This window comes from Aptenodytes forsteri, unplaced genomic scaffold (assembly GCF_000699145.1).
Source record: "Aptenodytes forsteri isolate BGI_AS27 unplaced genomic scaffold, ASM69914v1 Scaffold181, whole genome shotgun sequence".
NCBI classification, from domain to species: Eukaryota; Metazoa; Chordata; class Aves; order Sphenisciformes; family Spheniscidae; genus Aptenodytes; species Aptenodytes forsteri.
In genome coordinates, this window is record NW_008795702.1 from 1764462 (window position 1) to 1775413 (window position 10952).

The window sequence follows — 10952 nt, forward strand, 5'->3', positions numbered from 1 at the left end:
GCACCGGGCGGCATCCAGAGCGCAGCGCTTACCGACTCACCCGCCAGAACACCGGGATGATCGGAAAGGTTGAGGGTTGCGGGATGAGGAAGACCACCGAGTACCACTTCATGACAATGAAAATCGGTCTCTTGCTGAAGGATATATGCGTTTTATGAAAGATTTGGCGTTTATCAATACTCGACAACTGCGTTAACATGAAAAAGTTAAAAAAAAAAAATCCAGCAGAGGGAGACAAAAGACAAAGCAGGGGGTGGGGGTAAAAACTTGAGGTTTTCCCCATGTGAGATTATGTTAAAGTAGTAGCAACAGTGCGTAGAAAATAGTACAAATCGTAATAAGTATCATATTTCAGATTATCCGAATTCATAGTAGGAGTTTGTCATTAGTAACTATGTAAGTCTGTTATTGTTAAAGAAGCCCTGGCACCAGTGCCACGCTTATGTCACCTGTCTTGCAGCAGGTAAGGTACTCTTTTTGTTTCCAGTTGGGGGGAAAAAAAAAAAAAATCAGCTACTAAGCTTTTACATATTCGCTTGCTACCAAAGTCCATCTATCATATTGCTGTCCTTGGGCCAAAGAGCAGACATGCAACGCACAGGGCTAACATCTAACTACCTGGGACATCCCAGTCTGCCAAAAAGGGATGATGCATCACAGCAGCATGAAAGGTCTCACGAAACAAAGTTCTCAAGCCTCAGTCTAAAAGAAAAGAAAAAAAATTATTATGGCCTATCTTAGACTTTGGATGGTAGATCGTACACCACTATCTTAATACGGTTTTGGTCTCGCTTCTTGAAAAAAATGAAACAGCATCTGGTGCCAGAGAATGGCAACAGTTGTTACGCTTAAATGAGTAGTAAGTAAGTAAGTATGATCATACATGAACTACAATGTTTCATGAAATAAGAGCACAAATTTCTTATTTAACGGATGTGGTTTATCCTGTTTCTCCACAACGAAGGTACACTATAGCAGTAAAACCGAGTATTTCTGCTATTGCAAAGCGCTCGAGCAGGTCTTTTAACTGGTCCACAGGCAATAAAGGAGAAACTAAACCTTCAGTACTGTTTACAAACAATACTTGCATGTATGTTCACAAGAGCCCCCCCGAGAGCACGCCCGGGATTCCGAGAAACGGTCCCACTGGGAGCTTTTATGTAAACTAGCAGGAAGAGATCGAGGCTTGTTTCCAGAGACCCATCATCATTTTTTTTTTTTTTGGCGGGGGGAGGGTGTCCTTTGCAAAGATCTTACCTGAATATAAAGACATAAAAATTACCAGAAGAGTGTGTTTCACAAGATTATTCAGAAATATTAAAAAAAAAATAAAGAGTATCTTCTCAGTTTATGTTGCAAGCAAGACCAAAGACTACTGGCTTTGAAAAAGGGTTACATAGAGCGTTTTTACTAGGCACTACTGTAATTCAAACCCGCAATAGTCTGTATTTCAAAATGAAGATGAGATAAAAATGAGACTCCTTAAAAAACTGAATATATAAACTTCTTTAGAAAAGGCAATATACAAGGCATCATAATTCCATGTTTATTTTTAATCACACTTTCATTATAATTACATAACTATAAATATATCTTTATTACCTCTGAGAATTATTTTTGTCGTGTTTTCTAATAATGTCCATAATATTATCTCCTGTTACAAGACTATTCTGTAATTGTTTAAGCCTCTGTTGTTCCCTTCTCTTTTGGTCATGAAGATACGGGGAATTAAGCAGCTGTGGGGGAAGAATGGTGCCCGTTGGCTTCACTCTCTTTACAACATCCCAAAAGAGCTTCTTGCTGTTGTTATTGATAAAAGTAATTGCAGTTCCACTGTGACCTAACCTCCCCGCTCTTCCAACCTGAAAAAGCAAAAACTCATTTTAAGTTACCAATATTAAATGGAAGTCTTTCATATATCCTTAAAGCTTATCTTCTGTTTCAAAACAGCAACTAACCTAAGTGACAAGGTCTTTACAACATCCCAAAAGAGCTTCTTGCTGTTGTTATTGATAAAAGTAATTGCAGTTCCACTGTGACCTAACCTCCCCGCTCTTCCAACCTGAAAAAGCAAAAACTCATTTTAAGTTACCAATATTAAATGGAAGTCTTTCATATATCCTTAAAGCTTATCTTCTGTTTCAAAACAGCAACTAACCTAAGTGACAAGGTCTCTTTCTTTTCTCTCATCCTCTAAGCACAAAGTTTTAATAAACTTCCTGAGTTCAGGATACGCAGATCTGAAGCTTTAGCTTAAATGCATCTAAAATTACCACTTGCTTATGGGACATACCAGAAGTCCAATATTCATGCTGAGATATATGATAGAGCCTATGGGCAAAGGCTTACAGTAAATCTGGTCCAAACAAAATGTTTTAAAAAACGTTTATTATAGCAATTGCACATACATGTATCTTGTATCAAGCACGGTATGTGCAAGCATGACCATAAAAAAGCCCTCTACTTTCAATGTTCTAGTAACTTAAAATTATTTCTCAATATTATCCAAAGTGCTCAAACAAATCAGAAAAGAATCTACAAAGACTCTCTATTTAGGAAGAGACAGTATGTTAATATTGGTATAGTTTTGATGCTAGGAGAGAGCATTTTTATTTATTTACTACTTGCTTGAAACTTCAGCAGAAAGATAATTAAAAACCAGAAAGGTGTACTGCAGTTAGTAACCCAGAATACTTCAGGAGTTCATGAGACGGGGTACTTCCAGAGGTCCTGCCCACCTATTCAGAACACGGCTAACTTCAAAGTTAGATCAGTTCGCTCAGGGCCTCGTCCTATGGAGTTTCACGTGTCTCCAAGCACAGAGGTCACACAACCTCTCTGGGCAGCCTGTTCTACTGCCTCACTACTCTCGCTGTGAAAAAACATTTTTTCCTGTTATCAGGCCAGAATTCCCCTCGAAGCAAGTTGTGACCATTGGCTCTCGTCCTCTCACTGCGCATCTCCAAGAACAGTCTGGCTCCGTCTCCTCTGTAACCGCCCATTACCAAACAGAAGACAGCAACTAAATCTCTACTCCAGCCCAACCAAGCCCAGTTTCCTCTGCCTCTCTTCACATCTGCGGCAGAAAGAGTGGTGTTTCGCCTGTCTTCACACAGATAGTAAAAACACGGTAAGGTTTGCTTTCTATAGACACAAAATGATACAAGAGAGTACAAAACAGGAAAAATAATACTGCAAACATAACTGATACAAGAACACTGTCCTAGGTTTTAGTAACTTATATAGGAGATACAAGAACAGTGTTCTAGATTTTAGTAATTTACATAAGAGACTTACGGAACAGATACTCAGCACCTTTCCTTCTTTCCTATAAAAACAAAATCCTGAAGAGGAAAATAATCTTTATATTTACATTTAAATTTAAATTTCCATAGATGGATGTCATATTTCAGTATAGTTTTCAAATAATGCTTTAGCAATTTATTTATTTACCTGATGTACATATTCATCCATACTTGAAGGCATATCAAAATTTACTACCAGTTTGACATTGACAAGGTCAAGCCCTCGTCCAAGGACTCCAGTACTTACTATAACTTCATACTTCTCTTGAAGTAATCCCTGGCAAGGGAGGAATAAACAAAAATTAATTCTTTTTTCCTTATTTATATTTTGAACGTCTCCAAGCATAGGCTAAGGTCAGTTATACAATGTAAGAACACACCCAGTGGGATTATTCTATTGCAGAAGAGAGAATAGTCCCCCTGTATTCTTGATTTAAATAGGAATGTAATTCACAGAACTAATTAAAGAGAGATCAAAACCACAATTTTAATTAAAAAATCATCAATTAAAGTTAAATGAATATTTAAATTCCCATTTCAAAGCAAGTAACGTAGGAAATAGTCTCCAGTATTTATCTGCATTTAAAATGGCATTATTATCTACAGTTTTGCTTGGTCCCATCTGTCTCTCCTCTCCCCCAGCAATACTCCAGGTTTTACTGCAGAAAAGCCATAAATTATGACTTAACTCATTCAAATTAAGCCACCTTTAAAAAAAATTGGCCATTTTAAATCTATCAGAACCCCCATACCTTTAGTAGGCACAAACCTGTAATATGTCTGTTCTTTCCACCTGAGACTTTTCAGAATGCATGGCTGTACATTGCAATCCTGTGATCTTATGAACAGCATCACTCAACAGATCTGCTCCTAGCTTACAGTCCACAAATACCAACACGGGCGGCTTGAAGAGTTTCTTATCCTGTAAAATTAAACAGTTCATGTAAGAAGGTATTACAACAGTTTGCTGCTCGTCATCAGCAACTTGGATTCAATTTCTTCTGCTCATTATCTCTAATATCAACAACATTTAGATGAATAAATGTTGTTCTTAGATTCTAGAGAAGGAACAAGATACCAGCCATGAAACTACACCAATCTGTCCATCATAAACATATAATGATTTGTAGACTCAGAACCCAGCTTTATATCAACACATGCGTTTTTTAGAAGTCAGCAGCTTTTATGTTTCTTTAAATGTTACACAGTAATTCTGAATTTCTTTACGTTCTGAGGTTCAGTTAAAGATTCTTATTTACTTCTTGGATAACCTCAGCCAAGACTCCAAAATTCCCCCCTAAAGCACTCATAAAAGACATATTATATTATTATTATTCATATAAAGAAAATTCAAGAAAGAACTAAATTAGCTTTCTCACTGGTTTCTTTAATGACTTTTAAAATGACAAACCACTCCCAGGCCATAAAGCAGCTATGACAGTTTAAGAAAGTCCTGTTCCTCTACCACTCACAGATAACCAGTACAAATCTTTGGGATGTCATACTACAAATCACACAAAAAAAAAAAAAAAATAAAATTTTTAACTCGGATCCCAGCACAGGAATCTAGTTTGCTGCTGCAGAAGGAGGTGTGAGCGACAGGGGTGGAGTAATCCCTGAAATTGCCATTAAAGCTCCTACACTGCAGAACTACTGAACTAGTTAGTGCAGTTATATGCTTAACCTCACTCCACCTCTTCACTATATACAGATTAGAATTAAAGATGAGAACCTGACAGAGATGTGTAAAGACATGGATAATTTTGTAAGTTGTTCTTATGAGAAAAATATTACACTTACATTGAGTATTTCAAACAGCTTTTTCTTTTTAGACGGTTCTTCTACCCACAAGATAATTTGGCGAACATTGGAACATGGCAGATTCTTTTCTCCAATTGTTATTCTTACAAAATTGTGCAGAAGCTGATTTGCTAAGTGTTCAATGCCCGCTGGAATCGTGGCTGACACTAGTATGGTTTGATGATCGTGAGAGATGTCTTCCAAAATATCCAACACCTGCTGCTGGAAACCCATTTTTAACATGGTATCCACCTAAGTGTAAAATATTAGATTTATACCAGATTTTTCCATAAACAGCAGAATCCTGAACTTGAATTGACAGAAGAACCATAATGTATATGCAATAATCCAAATGCAGGCATATTTTCAGTGAGAAGAAAAGCTAAGTGAGAAAATGAAAAACAAATGGTTCACACTGGTCTAGCAGTATTACCCTGTCAGGTATCTAAGTCTTTTATAGCCAGCAGAACATGCATTGTCCAAACACATTTCAAATTGTGTTAAAAAATTACTTTTTCTCTTAAGAAATATATTTTACCTCTATAATGAACACTCTGTATGTTTAATCAGTTAGACTAGCCACTCACACTGGCTCTTCAAAGACCTCTGTATAGGCAATACAGCCCTGGTAACTAAAAACTTACTTCATCCACCACTACAATTTTTATGCCATGCAGTTGAACAGAACTTTGCTTTAAAATCTCAAGAAGTCTTCCAGGTGTTGCTATTATAACCTAAAAAAAAGAAAAAAAAAACAAACAAAAAAACCCCAGGAGTTAGAAATTCCATGAAAGGACAGATGTCTGTCCTAGAAAAACTATGAAGTTACAGCACATAGGTGAGAAGGGCACTAGTGAAATTACTTGCATTCAAATAAGTCTTAGAACTTTTATGGATAACTTAATAAATTATGAAGCCTTAAAAGGAAATGGACCTTTCAGAACTCAAATGGAAGTGTCTAAATACAAGCAATGTAATCTGAGTTAAAAACAAACTATTTTTGTTGTAAATTACAACTCTTTGTCTAATAAAATGGCATATTTCAGTCTTTGAAAGCAGCAATATCATATATGAAACTTCTTAGAAACCAAAAAAGCTATTATATGTTTAATCAGAAATCAAAATGTTAAAAAAAAAAAATAATTGTAGTACTGTAATATTTTCAAGAGCTAACAATTATTTTAGTAGTTTAGACTTAGGGAAAACACATCTTTGTGTGTCCATACATGTCAACAGTAACATTTTTCTTTTCTGTGAATGTCACGAAAACATAACTCTCCATAGGATCTTTCCACACTATAGTCCTTACCTTAACACTTTGCTTGAGACGGTGAAGCTGTGGTGGCAGTGGTAAACCTCCTACCAGGAGAACTGTTCTCATGTTTGGTAAACCAGCCATCAGTTCTTTAGCTTGTCTCTCTATCTGAATTGCTAACTCCCTTGTTGGTGCCAAAATAAGGGCAGATGGAGTTTCTGTCTAGAAAACAGGGGAGAAATCTGTTGAACATGGAATTGCTTTATTATTTAGATAAAAAGCTTTCAAGATTAAATCTCCCAATACTAAAATATATAGTGCAGTTACTGTGGATACAGTTCGGCTGCTAATACCCTTTCTATTTGAAGACAGAAGGTAGAAAGGGATTATACCTTTAACAATGCAGGCCAAGGAAGTTTATCCCTCAATTACTCAACTTTTGAAACCAAAAAATGAATGCATGTGTAAGTACACTGTTAGAATAGCTTCCTGACAACAAAAAAAGGCCCAGAAAGCTAGTAGTCATTTGAAAGATTGCTTTTTTCTACTTTAGTTATTGCACCGAAGCTGTAACAGAAATTCAGAATAAATTCCACATCAACTCAAAACACAGGATGCTAGTTGAGTCTAGACATCATTAAAAAAAAGTTTTTAGAAGTCTTGATGTTACAGGAACAGACTATTTCCCTTTACTGTCTTGCACACCACTAAGTAAAAATATTAAGTATCAGCCAGAGAAGATAAGCAGTGATAGGAACTTTATACAGCAAAAACATTTGTCTCTGAAATTTAAGACCAAAATTAATAGCCCGTCTGCCCCACTATTAGTCAGCCAGGCAGAGATGAATCATTAAAGTAGTACAGTCTTAAATTTTTTTGTTGTTGTTCCTTATATAAGAATCTTCAACCAAATTATCACCTCACTGATACTTCTGCAACCCAGAAAACACAAAATTACAGGGTAGTAATTCCTCTCAGATTAATATAGATTCCTAACTCCAGTTAACACACACTAACAAAGTAAAAAGAACGTAAGGTAAAAGAGAGGGGAAAAAAAAGGCAGAATAATGGTCTAGCTCCGAGATGCATTATTTCGGTAATACTGATCACCTCTTCAGCAAATAAACAAAGCTCTCATATATTGATACTACAATCACGAATTCACTTAAACAGTTTTCTGGATGGTATGTGTTTTTTTCTGGTCTCTAACTGGAATATTTACAAGTGACCAACAGTAGGAGTTTGTTCCTTTCCCAGTGCATCATCAAAGGAACTACACAGTTCAATACTTGTGTCAAGAAGGGCTTTTTGAGTTGTTTTCAAGTGGCAACAGCGTTTAGCTTAACAACTTACCACCACAAAAAAAGGTATCTACGTAGATGTGGAGAAGGCAGGGACTGTCAAATATCTCATAACCAGATTACCCTTATGCTCTTAACATCTCATCTCTCTTTTACATTAAAAATGATAATTATTTTAAACAACAAAATTCTTTCTTGACACATACACTAACTCATAACGTACCCTGAAGATGAAGAATGAAAAAGATCATGTAGAGAAATTAAGTATTATTCATTGAGGCTCCAATTTTGTGCATGTTCTTATAAGCATATAACTGTCTTGCAGACTTTAATGATAATCAGACAGAGGATGTACTGGAGTGCAATACTCCACTGCTCTTAAATGCTCCTATATAATGCTTCCATTCTTAAAACTAATGCTATAGTACTTTAAAGATTAAAAGAGTTACTTAAATAATCTTTATTCATTTGAAAAAAAATTATACACACACATTTGTATATATATATACACACTATATATATACATGTGTATGTATATATATGTGTGTGTGTATATATAAAGACATCTAAACAGTCCAAAACATCAACTAGAATCAGGCCCAGAATTTTCAAATATATTCTTATGCATCTCTTTTTGAATAAAACCACTAAAGCAAAAAGCAATACTGAACCACACAGAAGGTACAGAATACTATTTGCCATTACTTGTCATCATACATTCATGTCCTCACGAAACAAAAGTCTTAATTGCTTTTTCCCACAGTATCAAAGGGGAGACTGTATAACTAGAGGATTTCAGAAATTATATTACTCCAAATTCCTGTTGTTATTTGATGGTCAGCTGAACATATTCCAACAGAAATTACTCTGTGAAATTATGCAAATGCCAAAAAAATCTCGTTCAGCCATCCAATATATCAAGATACAGGAACAACTTCTTGCAGAGGGCCTAGAATTATTTTCACTTTCTATTTTAAGTCATTTAGGAAGTTTACAACATAATTTACTTATCTTTCTTAACAAGGAGAAACTGTATACTAGGTAATATTAATAGAGTTGCTTTATTTCCTGACCAAATTGAAAAAACATTCAAAGTCATTAAAAATAACCAGCACCTCCCTCCCCTCCAAGAACCAACGCTCCATCAATCAAAAGTCAAATAAATCATCGAACGTCAATAAAAAAAACACTGCAATTACATTCTCAGTTACGTTGGGAATCCAAGAGACAAAGTTGAAAACCACTTTCTCTAAACACACGAAGTTTCATTACCTCTTTCAAAACCTTCATAATAACAGGGAGTAGGAAGGCTGCTGTTTTTCCAGAACCCGTGTCTGCGCTAGCCACAATATCCCTCCCTAATAGTCCAACAGGGATCATTTGCATTTGGATGGGAGTTGGGACTTCATAGCCAGAATTCTTTAAATTATGGTTTAAAGTTTCAGGAAAACCACAGTGTTCAAACTCTACAATAGGTCTTGGAACTTGCTGGCCCTGGACAGCAATACCCAGCTGCAGTTTAAGGTTCTCAATCTGCTCATCTCGCAAACCTAAAATAAAGGAATGATCTCTGTAGAAATAAGGTGTATCAAGCAGGTGAGTTTCTGCTTGAGATTCTGCTTTTGTGAGTTGATCAGATTTTAGCTTTTTTTCCTTTTCTTGAGATTGTAGAAGGTGTTTGGCTTTACATTCCAAGCTACAAACATCTTCATCTGTTTTATCGCAGATATACTCTCCATAGCGACCACACACAACACATACAGGTTCTCCAGGTTCTGCCCAACGCTGGGATTTGCTGAAGGATTTTATGGGTTCTTCCGAAGAGCTATCTTCATCAGTATTTTGGTTGTCCTTTCCCAAAGTTGTATTAGCAACACCAACATCTCCAGCTACAGGTTCTGTGAGTTCTTGTACAACTTCATTCAAATTGCATCTTGAAGCAGAAGTTTCTGTTCTAACTGACTTACAGTCTTGGAACTCGGTGGTCTCCTCTAGCAAAGATCCTCCAGAAGACAATTTATTTTTCTTAGCTGTACGACTTTTGTCATCATCAGCAGTCCTCTTGACTTTAACAGATCTTGGTAAAAACATGCTTCAGTATGCTAGAAAGAAAATTGTTACGGTTGTTAGAAACTACTACCATTGAGAAAAGTACATTTTACTGTTACTACAAAAAAATTCAAGTCTAGGAAATACATTTGCAAACCTAGAAACCAACTTTCAATCCCTGAAAAGATCTAGAAACTGCCTTGTTTAAAAATGATCTTGGTCTCAACAATGTTGATGCAATGTAATGCAGTACTTTAAAATAACAGTGGAAGCATGGAACAATACAGAGAGATCCACCTACAGTTAGTTTTCAGTATTAGACATTTGCAGTTGAAGAAAAACTTTGATTTTCACTATCTGTTAGGAAATTTATCCATTTTGAGAGTCAGTCATATTTAAATCCTCGGAGAGTTTAGTTGTTTCTAAGACAAGATATAGAAGCAAAACATGCATTCTTCTAAGCTATGAAAAAAACAAACAAAATCATCAATTTTGAAAAGGATGTGAAATTTAGTACAGGACCCACCCAAGACCACTCCTTTTGTTGTCCTTTTCAAAGTCCACCCAAATTTTAAAAGGCTGTAAACTTTGAGATCTGCTCAGAGTCCAGCTCTGTTTGTTCAGGGTGTCAAAGAACGAGCAAAGACCTACCTGATCAATTTGCCAAGTCTCTACTGTAATACAAGGAAGCCGAATTAAGTGTTCATAAATAACCGTAACTTTTATACTCTGAAACTTTCGGTAGCCGACTCTGAAAGTGTCGGATGTTATCACCAATCGTTTGGTATGGTACAATCGGTAAACAAAGTACACAAAATACCGTAAATTTATTCTGAATTAATCGTACTGCGCATACCAGTCTGTCAACTACTTTTTACATCAGCTGTCTAAAAATAGACAAAGCTCTCTGTGTGTTTACAGACAGCTTTTTTCCTGCGTAACTCAAAGCAATTCAGAGCGATGAAGCACCGGCAGGAAGCTCATCGCCCAGATGAGCTCTGCTGACTGAAACCCGCGGGTCGGAGAAGACGGGCAGACCCGAGGTGCCTGGATGGAGGTCGCTCCCCCTCGCTGTTGGATCAGAAGCCACATCTCACCACTTAATCTTTCGCACCTAACGAGAACTTCCCACAACAAACCTCTTTACAAACTCAGTAACGTTTCAGGTAAGGGGAGCAAAACGCGCTCACGAAGAGTGCCAGGCTGACGAAAAAGACTACAGCCCTAACGGGGCGCTCACGA

The 10952-nt window shown here is 36.5% G+C and overlaps 1 protein-coding gene across 1 annotated transcript; it reads right to left on the reverse strand.

The window, feature by feature from the left end:
- Positions 1 to 1532: 1532 nt before the first annotated feature.
- DDX59 (DEAD-box helicase 59) lies at positions 1533 to 9759 on the reverse strand. The gene is made up of 7 exons (XM_009283176.2): positions 8934 to 9759; positions 6415 to 6582; positions 5750 to 5839; positions 5106 to 5357; positions 4075 to 4227; positions 3454 to 3582; positions 1533 to 1862 (listed from the first exon to the last, which is right to left on the reverse strand). The coding sequence occupies exons 1-7, from the start codon at positions 9750 to 9752 to the stop codon at positions 1599 to 1601; spliced, it is 1875 nt and encodes a 624-aa protein (XP_009281451.1). The 5' UTR covers positions 9753 to 9759; the 3' UTR covers positions 1533 to 1598.
- Positions 9760 to 10952: the final 1193 nt, after the last annotated feature.